The sequence below is a fragment of the Rhinopithecus bieti genome, unplaced genomic scaffold, assembly GCF_001698545.2.
Source record: "Rhinopithecus bieti isolate Rb0 unplaced genomic scaffold, ASM169854v2 scaffold_1012, whole genome shotgun sequence".
NCBI lineage: Eukaryota > Metazoa > Chordata > Mammalia > Primates > Cercopithecidae > Rhinopithecus > Rhinopithecus bieti.
Genome location: NW_016803312.1, coordinates 2,388,301 through 2,406,003, shown reverse-complemented (window position 1 = coordinate 2,406,003; position 17,703 = coordinate 2,388,301). Strand labels below are relative to the sequence as shown.

Below are 17,703 nucleotides of genomic sequence, written 5' to 3'. Positions count from 1 at the left end.
GATTTTACATAGTAGATTTAAGAATAAATATGTGATGAGTTAGTAGTAAAAAGCATTTTATTTTCTATTGTATTTGCCAGCTTTACTGTTAGGCATTGAATAACAAACCTGACTAAGAAAATACAGACCTCATCTGTACGCTCTTAGTCATTTTTAAAGTAGGCCTAAAGGTTCTTCAGAGCATGAACTGTATATAGGCAGTGTTCATTTTATGAATGGGATTGAATTTCAAAGTTTTGTAAATGGCTGATTATGTCTTGAAACAGATTTTCCCGTAAAAACAACGTTGTATAGATGAGTTTCCCAGGATGGTTATAAAAGCCCCTTTAATCTGTAATATAGCTGAAGTGTTGTACTGATGGTACAGTGGAATTTAACCCCTCTTTGTAATTGTTTCTATGGGGAAATGGTTCAAGCAAGGCTTCCAGAACTCATCTCTCCCATTTCAGTGCTGCAGACCCGTGCAGGGGAAGACTGTCCTCCCTCGCCCCAATGTCTATACTCCGGAATGGGCTCTGGGAGGCGGCGGTGAGAGGAAGCATACTGGTGTCCAGGGCTCCCTGAGGTAGAGTTTAGAAAGGGATGAGAGGAGGACTATCAGTTGCTACAGGGGAACAAGAAGAGAAGGGCCCAATGCACCAGTAGTGGAGATGAGGAAAGGACAGAGTTTGAGGGAGGCTTCTTGTGGCTGTGCCTCCCAAGACACTAGGAGTAGAGCATTTCAGTGCAGCAACCCCACTGACAGTGCCAGAGCGGTAGGGAACTCGGAATGACATTGCTTATTCAATGCTGTATCTGTATACTCACGTAACAAGGGACTTCTGGCATTCTCGAGTGACCGGATGATTTACTTGATTGGAGCCTTAGTCTAATGAGGTTCCTGCAGTGATTTTACTCTTTTTAAGAGCCAGCCAGCTTTCTTAAAATATATTTGCCTTACAGTTAGAAATTTCTTCTTAGTTTCTGTCAGTTGCATGTTTCTTACTAAGGATGGTTGCACTGGCATGGATGGATAAGGTCACTGTCACTGCAGGAAGAATGCACATCACTGCCTGCTAGAATGGATGCCTCTCCTCTTACTGCCTTTTCTTGTGATCACATATCAGAACTAAGTGCAAGTGCAAGCTTATTTCATACAAACTACAGAAAGAACCAAGAAGCTTTAATAACCTGTTTAGACAGTTTCTTTGGAATTTGGGGAAACTAAAATATTGAAATTTTATCAGTTAAGATCCAATGTTAAAATTTATACACATGAAAATTAGTGATTAAAATGTACATATGCCCTTTTAAAATTAAGCTTTATAAAATCTGTTGAGCAGAGCAAGTTCAAATTTATCTTTAGGGTAGAAAATGATCTTCCAGCTACCCTGTCTGTAGTATCTGATTAAAAAAAATATTAACTCTGCCTATCAATCTCATAGGTGTCTGATTTTTTAAAATTAAAATCTCCTTGAGGCCTGGCTTTATAAGCTTCTCTTAAACCTGGAGGTCTTTTAGAATTTATTTGCTTTCTGTTTTTCTCATTCTTCCTCACAGCTAGCCAGCTTGGTTAGGAAAAGAGCCATTTGTCTTCATTGGTTTCTATCTTCATTTTTGGGGGCTCTTCTTTAAAGGTTTTTGGCAGGTGGGGGGCAAAGTGGAGCAATCTCATCCTTCAGCTATTCGACTGGAGCGCCAGTGTTTCCTCTCTGTTTACACATCTGTTATAGACCCTGTGTGGTGGTCCCCACATACCGAGCCCCTACTGCCTTCGGGGAGCCATGATGCTGTGTAGGGAGTGGATATTGTATAGGGTTGGATGATGAAAAACTACTTAGCCCCTGTCTTCTACATGACCCCCTGTGGAGAAGACTGGGTCTAAAGGAGACCGAAACTAGAATTTTCATCAGTGCATCGAAGTGCCTACTTGGTAATTCCAGATCTGAGATGTATTAATTTCCAGCACACAAAAGCTGCAAAGGAATGCTTGCCTTTTTTTTACTCGCAACCTAGCTTTGGTTTCTGTTTTTCCATGGACATTGGTGGTCCTGGGCAGGGCAGTCTGTTACCCTATGTTTTAATCTGTTTTGTTAGAATAACAGTAATGGTAATATTTTCGATGTGCCCAAAAGGTGGATGAAAATTACATCATAAAGGGCTATGAAATACTTTCAATAAGAATTTGAGCCAATGCATTTCTGCGTTTCTGATTTCTTCTTACACTTTCCTTTCAGGCAAATGATGCTTATCTTCAGATGGCCATTGGAAATGCGCCTTGGCCCATCGGTGTCACTATGGTCGGTATCCATGCTAGAACTGGCAGAGAAAAGATTTTTTCCAAGCATGTTGCACATGTTTTAAATGATGAAACTCAGCGGAAATATATTCAGGTAAGCAGTGTGGAGGGCCGGGAATTGCCCTGCAAGTGAATATTCTCTAATTCCCAAAACTCTAAGTCTGGAAAGCAGGCAGAGAATTACAGCAAATAGAACACAGCTTGATAGGATGGAAGTCCCCTCTTGATAAGCAGTGACATTGAAGCCACCTTCACTGAATAAGTAAAAACCTTTCAACTTTCATATATGCTGGAAGACATGGTGAAGTATTGTGCTTTAATTACCTTAGCACTGAAATAAAACTATTGCAGTTTGCTTTTTTTTTTTAAAAAAAGACATGTATTAGCAAGTAAAAGTTGAGCTCATCAGAGAAATTTGGGAGTATACTGAAGAGCAACAAACTTAGAGTATTTTACAGTAAATCCTGCTTTGTTGCTTTCAAGATAAATCTAACATCTGCTGGGTTCAAAATGTATGGAGAGTAAAGACTTGGCTTTAATGCGTGTAGCATATAACGACACTTCTCTAGTCATGTGAATAGGTCTAAATTGCTGATGGGTTTTCTTCAAGTTATACATGCTTCACATAAACTTGTTGGTACTGTTGGGCTAAACTTTTCTCCTTAGTGGGAAGAAAATCAACTATAATGTAGTGTTTGCCAAATTGTCATAAATCCCAGATTGTGTCTGTAAAATGACTTGCTGGGTGATAGTTCTAAAACTTGACAATGATACTCTGGAAGTTTACTTAAAATTTGAAGTTCACTTAAAATGCATAAAGTGCTTTCAGATTTTGTGCCAGAGAACAGTCATTACCATATTCATGAATTATCTTTTGTTTTATTTCACTTCCAAGTGCTGAATGTTAATTTGTGTCATCTTTATGCCTTAGTCACATATAATAGCTTTTTAAAGTATGATTTCAATCAGACTCCCTCATGAGAACTGTATACTTTACAGAGTTCAAATATACTTCTGGAAATTCAAACACATTTCCATTTTTTAATAACCACTAGTGAGTGTATTAAAGGCAGAAGCTTTTAGTTAAAAAAAAAAAAAAAAAAAAAAGTTGCTTAGCTTTAACAATAGCAAACAGGTTCCAAAGATTCAATTTGCTAATTGTGTTCATCTATACTGTGGCCAAAGGTATAGTGTATAAAAGTTCATACGATTAAATCATTTGCCTGAAAGAGAACATTTCTTATAAACAGTGATGTGATTTTCACCTCCCCAAAGAGTGATTTTTTTTTTAAGTATACCTAGCATTTATTCAAGAATTCTGGTTTATTTCGGAAGCTATGTAATGACCTGTCCTTACTCCATTTTTCTTGCTTTTTATCTGTTCTCTTCCCATTAAAAAAACATTCTTCTTTTGCCCACTAGGTGATTAGAGAAAATTGGTGAGCATACTGTATCTGAAATTTAGCAAGGGGTTTGATGTAGACCCAGTGATATTCTTGTGGATAGGGCAAATCAGGTTGGACTCATAGCTCACTGAGAGAGGGAAGCCACGGAGCATTAAATAATGGACTCATGTCTCTTAGGGTAGATGCTAGAGATGTATGTCAGGGGTCTTAGGACCTCAGTGCTGTCCTGTTCAACCTTTTAATGACTGACTTGGATGACTACCGAAGGATGGGTTTATCACGTTTGCAGACAACAAGAAACTAGAAGGGATAGAGTGTATGTTAAGATGGAAAAGAAACTGCTATTCTAGAAGTTCTTGACAGACTAGAGAGAAGGGAAGAGTCTAAAAATACAGTGTTTAGGAAGGAAGGATTAGCATTAAGAAAATTGGATCCATATACCCATTTGCTTAAGCTTATAATTTGGGCAGTGGATATAAAAAAGAATTAGAGCCTGAGCATGGTGGCTCACACCTGTAATCCCAACACTTCGAGAGGCTGTGGCGGAAAGATTGCCTGAGGCCAGGAGTTTAAGACCAGCGTGGCAACATAGTGAGACCCTGTTTCTACAAAAAATAAAAACTAGCCAGGCATGGTTGTGTGTGCCTGTAGTCCTTGCTACTGGGGAGGTTGAGGCAGGAGGATCTCTTCAGCCTGGGAGTTCAAGGTTGCAGTGAGTTGTGATTGCATCACTTCTCTTCAGTATCAGTGGCAGAGCAAGACCCTGTCAAAAAAGAAAAAGAGAATTGAGTGGACTAAATTTAGTGTAATAAAATTGGTAGTATGATATGGCCACCTAATAACTTAGTGTAGGTTCTCCAGGGCAAGAACATAGTTCAGTGTTGTACCCCTAGAATCTAGAACAGTATCTGACTCGTGGGTGCTCAATAAGTATTTGCTAATTGAATGAATTCATGATACACCAAGAGAGGTGATAATAATTGTTCTTTTTCTAGTCCTTGGGAAAGGAGACTCTTGGTGAGAATCTGGGCAGGAGTTCTAGATCAGCGGTCCCTGACATCTTTGGCACCAGGGACTGGTTTCATGGAAGACAATTTTTCCACGGATCGGGGAGGTCAGGGGGATGGTTTCAGGATGAAACTGTTCCATCTCAGATCATCAGGCGTTAGTTAGTAAGGAGCATGCAACCTGGATCTCTCACATGTGCTGTTCACAGTAGGGTTTGCGCTCCTGTGAGAATCTGATGCCACATGGATCTGACAGGAGGCAGAGCTCAGGTGCTAATTCTCTTGCCTGCTGCTGTGTGGCCCATTTCCTGACCAGCCACAGACTAGTGCCGGCCTGCGGCCCAGGGATTGGGAACTTCCTGCTATAGAAAATGGCAGAACTTTCTGATGGAAGAGGATTAAACTTGTTTTATGAAAGTGGACAGATTTTTAGTCAGTGTAAGACAAAGCTTTTCAGAAAACATTTTATTTTGAAATAATTATAGACTCACAAGAAGTTGCAAAAAATAGTAAAAGCTTTTAATAGGCAGAATTGTCCCAAGGTAGGAGATAGAGGAAGACACCCACCTCTTGATGTCTGGAGGCGTAAACCATTGCCCTTTTTGGACCTTCAGGCCAGATTCCTCTCATTCTTTTCTGCCATTTTCCCTAGAGGCCATTGCTTAAACCTCAAGTTTCAACTCATTTGCCCAAGAGTCACTAAGATAACGAGTGAGCTGAGTGTTAAAGAAATCTCTGCTTCTGTCTGTCTTCCACTTTCCTACTCCTTATGTAGGTGCAACTAGAAGCCGCATTTCATTTTCCTCTCAACTGTGCTGTAAGAGAAATGAATGATGCAGAAGCGATAATGAGTGTCAGTAATGCTTGGCCTCTCTGTTGATGAAGTCACTTGAGCTCATTGTTACCTTGTAGGAATATGGTCCCAGTGTTGCTGGATCTTCCATTTATTTTTTTAATGAGAAGCAAAATCTTGGTTTTTGAAAAAAAAAAAAAAAAAAGTACTCTCCTATTTTTAAATGTTGGCATCAGCTAAAAAAAAATTAACTTTGTGTAAGTCTAAACAGAATGCCAGTTTGTGATCTGTGTCTTAAACCCATAGTGTAACTCAAGCAGAAGAATGTGGCCACCCTATGTTAGAGTTTTGTAAAATTCTTGGTTGCAATTTACTGAGTAATTTACTAAGCTGTCTAAAGAATCTTCCTCTTGTTACTTTGGTATCTGAATGAGATTAATTTGAATTCTCCTAGAAAAAAGACAATTTATTATGTGAAGTTTAAGTCAAGGGTTGGCAAAATTTTTCTTAAAGGATCAGAGAGTAAATATCTTGGGCTTTGTACTTCTTGCCATCTCTAACTACTCACCCATGCAGCTAAGGCACAAAAGCAGCCAGTGGCTGTGTTCCAGTAAAACTGTGTAGAAAAGAGGCAAATGGGCTGAGAAACACAGTTTGCTGCCTAGTAAATGTATGAACCCAAAACCTTTTTTACATTAAGATATTTGCTGAGGAGGTAATTAGGAAAATCATTTAATAATTATTTCTTTTTAAATTGTGATATAAAATGCCTCAACAAACATTGTAGTGCTTGAAGTCTACTAACCTTAATGGCATAGCCCAATAATTCTTGATAACATGTCATATATGTCAAGCTATAAAACAAGATCTGGAGTTAGAGCATTTCCAGCAGGTTCCTTCATGCCTGTTGCCAGCCTGAATCCTCCTCCTCCTATCAGAAGTAAGCATTATTCTAACATGTACCATTATTGGTTAGTTTTGCTTGTTTTTGGACATCATGTAAATGGAAACTTGTAATGTGTGAGATAATTTTTTTATTTAGAAATACTGGTGAAAAATATGTTTTATGAAATATGATAGCAAATAATTCAAGGGGCTGTTTCACTGGAACATAGATTTCATCTTTTGGTTTTATGCAAACCTTTATGGAACTTAAACAATGAAAGTTATTTAAAGTATTCTATTTGTCACAAAAATTAAATATACCACAGGGAGGGTTCTCTCTAGGCAGATCAAAGGAAAGTTCTATAGCTTATTAGCTTGCTTCAAGTCTAGGGTTAGATAGAAATTGGTGGTAGTAGCTTTAAGGCCTTTGTTCATTCTTCCAAATAGAGATGTAACTGCTGGCCCAGACTTTGGGTCAAGCTTCTTTTATATAGATTATAGGAAGCTCTTGATTATTTAGAGACTTTAAAATTCAGTCATTCCCGGATAGCTCTTGAAGAAGTTCACATCTTGGGCATTCTTTATTTGTCAAAAATAAGGGAAGGAAGGTAGACAGGAGAAAAAGATGAGGTGAAATGCATGTCAAAGAGCTGTTGCCCTACCAGAGCCACTCTTATCCTTCCTCACTGTGTTCCCTCCAAACGTGACTTTTACCAGTGACACTGATAGGCACCCTTGCCCTGTGGCTTCTGACTGGAGCAGACGATGAGAGGGACTAGAAGGCATTTTGTTGGTTGGAGAAGAATGAGTTTAGGGTATTGATTTTCCCGACTTCCTCCCTGGAGGAACCCCTAGGGTGACTGCATCCCTCTGCCCAAGGCTGTCGCTTCTCTTGGGTGGCTGTCTCCATACAGCTACCCTCCCTAGGTTCCAGTGGCCACTCTCCTCCTTTGCTTTCAGAACTCGGGCTAGCCACAGTGTCCCAGGATTGCCAGCGCTAGGATGCTGTACTGTGTCTTATTGGTCCTAAGTCCAGCCCACTCCTTTGTAACATCCTCAAAACTACTATCATCACATTATCCAGTTCTACTGCTGGCATCCTCCTCGACATGCATAGATGAATTGATCTGTGCATTGTGTGACAGGTTCCTTTGGAGGTTAGAAGATTAAGGAATAATAATCTTCTAAATAATTTCTGTTAAGCTTTTGCTATTACAAAAGGTAAATATCCTATAATATTATTCCCTGGCAAGTTGTTTTCAGTAAGCTTAAGTTTATACAGTTCCTAGTAAAGATATCATTCCAATATTTTATGTCAGTTATTTCAATCCATATTTCAGGTTTTGGCATATTTCATCTATACTAGCATTTGCCAAATTTATTTGTCCATGGAACATTTGTGAGTTTGTAATGTGTTCACGTATTACCAAAACTGGTACAACAGAAACATTCATTACTGCAATAAGCGATCACAGCTTGATCTGTATGTTGCACTCACTATCATAGCTGTTGGTAAACGCTCCCATGCCTTAGTGCTCTAATATATGCCACAGACTTGTGGGTCAAGTGGCTTCATGCCACAACCTGGCATTCTGGGCTATGATAAGCTGTTTTCTAAAGGCGAATTGTTGCATGTTGACAGCTGTCTACCTCCTTAATCTTCCTGGCATGTTAAAAGAGTACATTTTAGAGAAAATACTGCTAGTATTTATGTTTTACATAGTAATACCTTTTAATGTTACAGAACACTAGTGTGTTTTGGAAACAGATTTGGGGAAGTGCTGATCTAACCTGGCCCATGCTGCTTTCTAGCTGGCAGCTTAGTTGATGGTAAAGAGGCATTTTACCGTAGGGTATTAAATCTTAAATTTCTCAACCACACCGTTGGAAGAAAAGCCAGACCAGTCTCTATTGTGAAAGCCTGTTAATGCACATAAATGAAATCTTCCCTCAAATTAATCATTTGGAGTACATTTTTACTTAATTTTTGAGTTGTTGTTTGTAATTTGGTGTTAACTTTCTGTGAAATGAACCTCTGCACTGGAAACTTGTTCTCGCATGGAAAACAAAAATACAGAGAAGTAAAAAACAAGAGCAGCAGAGTCTGTTTCTTACCGTAAACTATGCGGGCAGTTTGAGTTAGTCCCAAGCTATCTGTTTCCTTTAGTTTTTTGGTAAGTCCTCCAGATACGGAAGTTTTTGTATGTTTAATACTTACAGTGGGCTTCTTATTAGAACCAACATGCAGTTGCCCTTATCTGCTATCATCCCAAGTGGCTGGACCCAGATCAGTAACTTAAAAGTCTAGAATGAGTTGTTTGGATGAATTCAATTTTAACAATATATTTGTGTGAAAAGAGTTCCCGTAGGCCAGGTACGGTGGCTCACACCTGTAATCCCAGCACTTTGGGAGGCTGAGGCGGGTGGATCACGAGGTCAGGAGATCAAGACCATCCTGGCTAACATGGTGAAACCCCATCTCTACTAAAAATACAAAAAATTAGCCGAGCGTGGTGGCAGGCGCCTGTAGTCCCAGCTACTTGGGAGGCTGAGACAGGAGAATGGCGTGAACCCGGAAGGCGGAGGTTGCAGTGAGCCGAGATCGCACCACTGCACTCCAGCCTGGGTGACAGAGCAAGACTCTGTCCCAAAAGAAGAAGGGGAAAAAAAAGAGTTCCCATAGACAGTATTTGAAGTATTGGCCTTTTAATGCATTACTACAGATGTTAGTTGAAATGATAGAAATGTACTTACTGAGTACATATGTTTTGAACATCACGTTTCAGGTCAAAAGAGCATTCCTGTAGTATGAAGTTAGGATTAATTTTTAACTTAAGTATTGCATATTAATTTATTGCTCTATTAGAACGTTTGCAGTTTATGACAGAATTTTTTTTTTTTTTTTTTTGAGATGGAGTCTCGCTCTGTCACCCAGGCTGGAGTGCTGTGGCCAGATCTCAGCTCACTGCAAGCTCCGCCTCCCAGGTTCATGCCATTCTCCTGCCTCAGCCTCCCGAGTAGCTGGGACTACAGGCGCCGCCACCTCACGCGGCTAGTTTTTTGTAGTTTTAGTAGAGACGGGGTTTCACCGTGTTAGCCAGGATGGTCTCGATCTCCTGACCTCGTGATCCGCCCGTCTCGGCCTCCCAAAGTGCTGGGATTACAGGCTTGAGCCACCGCGCCCGGCCTATGACAGAATTTTAAATAGTTGGGTGGAAAATGTCACTCATCTTATTTTTATATTCCTCATGTTCTTAGGATGCACCACTAAATGGATCTGTGCTTTCCTCTTTAAGTCTTTGTCTCATAGTGTAGACTAGCGAAAGGTACAGAAATAATTGATTTAACAGAATGTCTTTATACTTAAATATAAAGATTACTTATAAACAAAATATCTTCCTCAAGTTCTAATGATATATTAAAGAGGCAAATCAAGGCAAATAATTGTGATTTTAGTTTGGTTTGGTTTAAATAGTTTTTGTTTTCTGCAATAATAAAAAAATTGCTAATCTTTTTAGTGGATGCAGGTTCATTGTTTTAATGGTTTATTGATTTCTCCGGATATAAAGAACTTTCATTATACAGGATATATCCTATATCATACTATGATTAACCAAACTGTATCTGATAATTTGTATATCATATCTGGAACATTCCATATTCTATTTAGACTTAAAAATTGTGACATACATAAAATTTACCATCTTAATCATTTTTATGTACAGTTCACCAATTAGACATTTATTTGTTTATTTGAGACAGGGTCTTATTCTATCACCCAGGCTGGAATGCAGTGGCATGATCTTGGCTCACTGCAACTTCCATCCCCCAGGTTCAAACACTTATCATGCCTCAGCCTCCTGAGTAGCTGGGTGTGTGCCACCATGCCTGGCTAATTTTTTTATATTTTTGTAGGGACATGGTTTTGCCATGTTGGCCAGGCTGATATTGAACTCCTGACCTCAAGTGATCCGCCCGCCTTGGCCTCCCAGAGTGCTGGGATTACAGGCATGAGCCACTGCACCTGGCCTCACCAATTAGACTTAAATGCAGAACATTTTCCTATAAATATAATGATATTTGAAAAATGAATATAGCTAAATATTATATGGGAGGCAGTCATTAAGGAACCAGTCAGTTCCCACTGTAGAAACTAGAAAAGCTCGGGACATGGGGGATATTAGGCACTTCTCAAAGGCCAGGCCATGGGAGAAGGCTGAAAAGAGGGAGTGGTTTTAAATTAGGATAAGTAGTCCAGAGGTTCCCTGCCCAAGTGGAGCTCCCCGCCCTCCTCCCACTCTGGCAGAAAATTGGGTTGCTTTTGGATGGATATGTACTGCTCAGGAAGGGTAAGATGCCATACTGAAAACAGGAAAATTAAGTGGAAGTATGTAATATTGACAAATGACACCTTTAATTCCTGGTTTCCTCTGATGCGGGCAGCCAGGCTTTTACCCCTCAGTAAGTTGGAGGATTCTGCTCTGTGAAACTGACCCAAGAGAAAGGATCTGAGTTACTAACACTTAAGTGTTCCTTCAATGAAAAAACTAGCTTGCTGCCCTGTCATCTGAAAATGTAGTCCTATGGGCAAGTCCCACCCATTCAGGGAGTTTTTCCATTCAGCTCTGTAGTGCGTTACTCATCAGCATGAATGTTCACCTAAGATCCATCAGACATTTGGAGAAATTCCCCAGCATGAAAACAGAGAACAAAACACATACACAGAAGAAAAGATCTTCAGAGAAACAGAATTATAGAGAACAGAAAAAAACTTCAATGAGGATAATTAATATCCTTAGAGGCCAAGCGTGGTGGCTCATGCCTGTAATCTCACCACTTTGGGAGGCTGAGGTGGGAGGAATGCTTGAGACCAGGAGTTCTAGACCAGCCTGGGCAAAATAGTGAGATCGCTTCTCTACAAAAGATAAAAAAGTTAGTGGGACATGGTGGTGCATGCCTGTAGTCTCAGCTATTCAGGAGGCCGAGGTAGGAGGATTGCTTAGGCTACAAAAAAGAGTCTGAGAATCAAAATGAACTCTTAAAAATTAGCAAAAAATTTTATCAGCAAAAATTTAAGAATTAGTGGGTTAGGAGATAAAGTTGAGGAAATATGAAAAGCAGAAAAGATAAGAAAATCAGAGTCAATCTATAAGGTTTGTAGCCGTTCCAACAGAAATGGGAAGATAGGAAATAAAGAATTAATGCAAGAAAATGTCCCAGATCTGAAGGACATGAGTTTGTAGAATGAAAAGAATTCACTTAACACAGAGCAAATGAATAGGAAGAGTTCACATCAAGGCACAAAAGAATGCAGTATTGGAAGGCCAAGGCTAAAGAGAAGACTTCAAAGACTTCAGAGAAAAGGTCACTTACAAAGGTGCAGGAATTAAAATACTATCATACTTCTCACTAATAGCACTAGAAGCTAGAAGACAGTAGAGCAGTACCTTTGCAATAGCTAGGGAAATAATGTCCAACTCAGAATTCTCTCTCTTTTTTTTTTTTTTTGAGATGGAGTCTCTGTCACCAGGCTGGAGTGCAGTGGCATGATCTCGGCTCATTGCAACCTCTGCTTCCCAGGTTCAAGAGATGCTCCTGCCTTAGCCTCCCAAGTAGCTGGGATTACAGGCGCCCACCACCACGCCCAGCTAATTTTTGTTATTTTTAGTAGAGATGGAGTTTCACCATGTTGGCCAGGATGATCTTTATCTCTTGACCTTGTGATCTGCCCACCTTGGCCTCCCAAAGTGCTGGGATTACAGGCGTGAGCCACTGGGCCTGACTCTCTTCCTTTCTGAACCATCAAGTGAAGGATAAGTACAGGCTAATGACATCTCCCATGCACACATTCTCTGCAGTCATTATCGTCATAGCTGACACTTATGTAGTGCTTACTCTCCGCTTCCCTTCGCAGCACTTTACAGCAACAATATAAGATGGACACTAACGTTTCCCTGTTTTGTAAGTGGGGAAGCAGGCGTCGAGAAGTGAGTTCTCAAGGTCACATGGCTAGTCAGTGGTAGAATTGGGATTGGAATGTGGGCAGTCTTGACTCTACCTGAGGATGGCCTCCACCCAAACGAAAAGATCCAAGAGCTGAGATGAAGCACAGAGCAAGGCGAGAGGAATCTCCAGGCTGGAGGTGCGGGGATGTCATGCTCCAGGATGGTAACAGTACAGGTGGGTCCAGGTTAGAGTAGAGGGACGAAGGACTCCAGGAAGAAATGGAAGAGCTTATATTCCCTGGTGTGTCTGATCAGGTACCGAGTGATGTTTGGGCATGTGAGGGTTGGAGAATGGATTAGAAAAGCAGAACAAAAAGAGGAAAAAATCATGGAAGGAGAGGTCATCATCGTCATATGTTATGTGGGTTTGCTTTGAATGATATTTGTGTAGCCTTTATTAAAAAAAAACAAAAAACCTGAATATTGATTTCACTAAGAATTGTGGTTTGGGGAGGATGGGGGAGGAAGTGCTTTTTAGGCGTGTGCGTGCATATGTGAGGCCAGTGGACAATGGTGTAATAGTGAGATCCTCTGTTTCATAGTATGAAGTCAGGAGATATCAATAGTATTTGAGATGGAAAAACCAAGCACTGTCAGTATAGTATTTAGAAATACGGCAATAAATACCAGAGGAAACACTTAAAAGGTTTGAAAAGGGTTGCCTCTGGAGAGCTGGAATTAGGATTTGGAAAGAGTGAGGTAGGGGACTGCTATTATTCGATGCAAGAATTGTGTGATTTATTTATTTTTTCTCAAACAACATACACACAAAACCTGGAATTATCCTTGACTTTTTTCTTCCTATTACAACCCATATCCGATCCATGTCAAAGCTTGATGGTTCTAGATTCAAAGTATGTCTGGAGCCTGACCCCTTCTCACCACCTTCCCTGCTGCCACTGGGTCCAGCCACCACTTCTCATCTGGATTATTCTAGTGTCTTCTCTCTGGTTCCTGAGCTTCTCTTATTGCCCCTCTCCAGTTTCTTAGCAGCAGTCCCCAGACTGATCCCGTCCACATATAGTCAGATTGTGTTGCTCTCTTGTTCAGAGCCCTGCAGTGGCTTCCTAGTTCACAAAGTCCAAGCCAAAGTCCTTCAGGTTGCCCCACACGTCCACATACCCCACTTCTCTGCTTTATTTTCTCCAAAGCACTTAGCGTCGTTGAAATTTTTTTTTTTTATGAATTTATTTTGTTTCTCGCCTGTCTCCCCTTACCACAATTCAATCTCAGGAGGGTGGGATTTTTTCTGACTTCTTTGCTGCTGTATTTCCAGAGCCTAGAACAGCCTAGAATAGTAGGCACTGAATAAACATTTGTTAGATGAGGGTATTGCCTTTATAAAATAAAAGCCAGTTAAAAATACCACGAGTTTTTAAGCCATTTGCCATAAGCTAAGCTAAGCAGCTCATTGTTTTACTGGCTTAAGCATCCATAAGCAGTTTCAAACTGAAATCTTGAGGGGTCTCATTGAAAAGATTTGTTTCCATTTGGAAAATAACCATATGTTGTCCTGAGATTACACACCTATCTCTCTCATGCACTCTCAAACTTGTTTACAGAAATTTATCATAGTGCTCTGTGGTAACTACTTATGACTAGAACGATTGATTTTCACAACCTTTGGCAGCTAAGATTTCAAGGAGAACACTAGTATATGTTTTTAAACCATAGAATCTGCTTAGTGAGTATGAATAGGCATCACACATGTCTTCTGTAATGAGCACACACCAATGATTCTGATTCTTCTAACATGGGGAAAACCACCTCCAAGGCAAACCATCAGTTTGCCTTCTACTTGCTCATAACAATCCTTGCCATGCTTTGCTGCTGAGTGCAGCTATTTGTATTTCATCAGGGTGTTCTCTTGCCTGACTTTGCCCTTCTTCTCACCTATGCCTTCAGGAACCTTAAGATGCCAAATTAGTGCTATCACCTGTATTTCCATGGCTACCAATCACAGTTCTGCAGACACATGATTAGAATTCGTAGCAGGAGAAGCTGGACTATGTGACGGAATGGTCTTTATCCCAAAGCAAATACCTGATTACACAGGGAACAACAACAACAACAACAACAACAACAACAAACAACAAAAGAGCAAAGTGAATTACGTGTGCAAAGACCCTTCTTGTGAATCAGTTAAAAGATAATCTCCCTCCACACCCCTAATTCCTAAATCTCATAATATGGGCAATCCTTGAATCCACCAAGAACTTTAAATACTTCACAGTCCTGTTTCTTTGATGTGGAATCTGTTAGATTATGGCTCCATTCATAGAAGTATGTCAGTTGTCCCTTAATATCCCCAGGGATTGGTTCCAGGACCCTGCAGATACCAAAATCTGGATGCTCAAGTCCCTGATAGAAAATGACGTAGTATTTGCATATAATCTGTGCACATCCTCCTGTATACTTTAAATCATCTCTAGATTACTTACAATACCTAACACAATGTAAATGCTATTTAAATAGTTATTATATGATACTTATTTGTATTATTTTTAATTCTTTTTTTGTTGCCGTTTTTTTCCGAATATTTTTTAGCCAGGGTTGGTTGAATCCGTGGACACATAACACATGGATACTGACTATGATTAATATTTGTGTTGTCTGCTTACTATGGGACCAACGAGATTTTGCAGGGATTTTTGTGTTATTGTTTGTTTTGGTGATTTTACTGAGCTTAACAGGTGTTAAGTTACATTGAGTAAGACCTTTGGCAAAGTCTTTCCCTGTAAACAAGGAAATGTGTGTGTTAATGGATGGCACAGTGAATAGGATTCATTGCTGGTTACAGACTCTTCCCAAGATCATTTTGGAGAGAGCTCGATCGTGGTGTGTCTCAGGTCTCTGCCCTTGCCCTGGCCTGTTTGTACAGGGTATTGAATATTTGGATAATGACTTAGAGGACATGTTTACTGAGTGGTGGATGAGAAAGCTAAGAAGAATAACTAAAGCTAACTGACCAAGGATTTTAAAAGATCACAGACCGAGGCATGAGTTGAAAGAGGCAGGATGAAATTGAATAGTGACAGTTGTTGTCATCAGCTTAAAAAATCACGGGAGAACTGGCCAAACTGCTGTAGAGACAGAAGGTACTTGAATTTTGTGAGATCAGTGGGAATTAGGTGTGTGTCTGTAAAAACAGCCAAGGGTCTTGGTTACAGTTGCCAAGATACACAACAAAAGTAGTGCAGTCACTGCTTCTAGTGAATCCTGCAAGAATGGCCAGGTCACACTTGGAATGTTGCACTCAGTTTTTACTGACATAATTAAAATGGTTTTATTGTGTAATATTTGGTGCATACAAAAGAATACATGTAAAACACGAGTTATGAAATAAGTAATAAAATGAATGTCTAAAAGCCTTATTCCCAGTTTAAGAACTAGAACATTCTGAAAACCATTGAAACGGTATTTTCCTTCCATATTCCAGAAGTAACCGCTACCTTGCACTTAAGTTTGTCATTTCCTTTCTTGTTGAAAAACGGTTCTACCATGTTACGTGTGTATTTCTAAGCAATACATTTTTTACTTGTTTTTGAATTTTATGAAAAGGATGTCACTGAAGGCAGTAACACTTCATGCCCCTTGCTTTTTACTTTCAACATTGCTTCTAAGATTCATATGCATCGGCCTTTCCCAACCGGAGCCCCTCATCTTGACAACAGAACACAGAAAATAACTTGAGTGTATTTTCTGAGTCCTCCAAACATAATACATAAATAGTCTCCCAAATTTTAGATGCATAAGGGAGAAGTTATCTGATTACATACAATGGATGCCTTAGGCTGGGCAGTTAGAGCTTAATTCTCTATTGGAATCTGGTTGAGACTGGCCAAATTGTTACATGTAGCTAGAGTTAATTCATTTTTACTGCTGTAAGATATCCCATTTGTGAGCACACTAAAGTATTTTTCATATGCCCTTCTGTGGACGGAAATTTGAGTTTCCAGTTTTTCGGTTTTGTTACTATGAACAGTTCTCCGATGAACATTCTTGTGCAGGTCTGCAGGTGCACAGGAAAAATTTCTCTAGGCGTACATCTGAGTGAAATTGCTTTGGTCTGCTGTGCTTTAATGGGGACATTGACAAACTGATGTGAGTTCAGAGGAAGGCAGTTAAGAATAATTTAACCATGTCATAACCAACTTGTTTTCCTTATTTTCTTAGGGATTGAAGAGGTTAATGACCATTTGCCAGAAACACTTTCCTACAGACCCATCCAAATGTGTGGAGTACAATGCACTGTGAGATCTGTGCATGGTGTGTTAATAACAATAAGAAACGTACAGAAGCAGACTGTGGACTTCTGGAATTACCAACAGGAATGAGGAAAGAAGAAAACTGGAGTTTCCAATCTCTGAGTTCTACTTGATGTAACTCTTGATTGGTTTTAAGAACTGTGTTGGCCTTCGTTTCATATCTGACTGCAAGCTGATTTTTCTTTCTTGCTTTCATTTTAATTAGTCCAAAATTAAGTTTTAAAGACTTTTCCTCACAATTTAAATCTGTAGACAACAGAAGGGGGTTTAAAATGACCTTTTTTTCAGTTGACCTGAAAGTTGTGGTTAGATGATTAAAAAGAAACATTTGAGGATGGACTTAATTATTTCAGTAAAATACTATAATTTGCATATTGTCTTTTGTGTAATATTTATATAAAATATTTTATATATTTCAAAACATGGGACCATTGAATGAAACTTTATAGTCCTTAAATGTTGCTGAACTTTTGCTGTCTTGCAATAGAATTTGAATGTAAATATTATTACTGGTATAATTTGAATGTTGTTTCGTTGTTTTTTTTTGTTTTTTTTTATACTTTACGTTCTAGGGTACATGCGCACAACGTGCAAGTTTGTTACATATGTATACATGTGCCATGTTGGTGTGCTGCACCCATTAACTCGTCATTTACATTAGGTATATCTCCTAATGCTATCCCTCCTCCCCCTCCCACAATAGGACCTGGTGTGTGATGATCCCCTTCCTGTGTCCAAGTGATCTCATTGTTCAGTTCCCACCTATGAGTGAGAACATGCGGTATTTGGTTTTCTGTTCTTGCAATAGTTTGCTGAGAATGATGGTTTCTGACTGCATCCATGTCCCTGCATCCATCGTCCCTACAAGAACTCATCCTTTTTGATGGCTGCATAGTATTCCATGGTGTATATGTGCCACATTTTCTTAATCCAGTCTGTCACTGATGGACATTTGGGTTGATTCCAAGTCTTTGCTATTGTGAATAGTGCCACAGTAAACATAGGTGTGCATGTGTCTTTATAGGAGCATGACTTATAATCCTTTGGGTATATCCCCAGTA

The 17,703-nt window shown here is 39.6% G+C and overlaps 1 protein-coding gene across 2 annotated transcripts in view; it reads left to right on the top strand.

Annotated features, from left to right (window-relative positions):
- PRPF18 (pre-mRNA processing factor 18) overlaps window positions 1-17,148 on the top strand; it is a 45,509-nt gene extending 28,361 nt beyond the window's left edge. For both annotated transcript variants that reach the window (XM_017874599.1, XM_017874591.1), the window contains 2 exons: window positions 2,217-2,372; window positions 16,551-17,148. In XM_017874599.1, coding sequence (XP_017730088.1) covers window positions 2,217-2,372; window positions 16,551-16,631 — 237 coding nt within the window. In that variant the 3' untranslated portion in view covers window positions 16,632-17,148. The remainder of the gene's footprint in view (window positions 1-2,216; window positions 2,373-16,550) is intronic.
- Window positions 17,149-17,703: the final 555 nt, after the last annotated feature.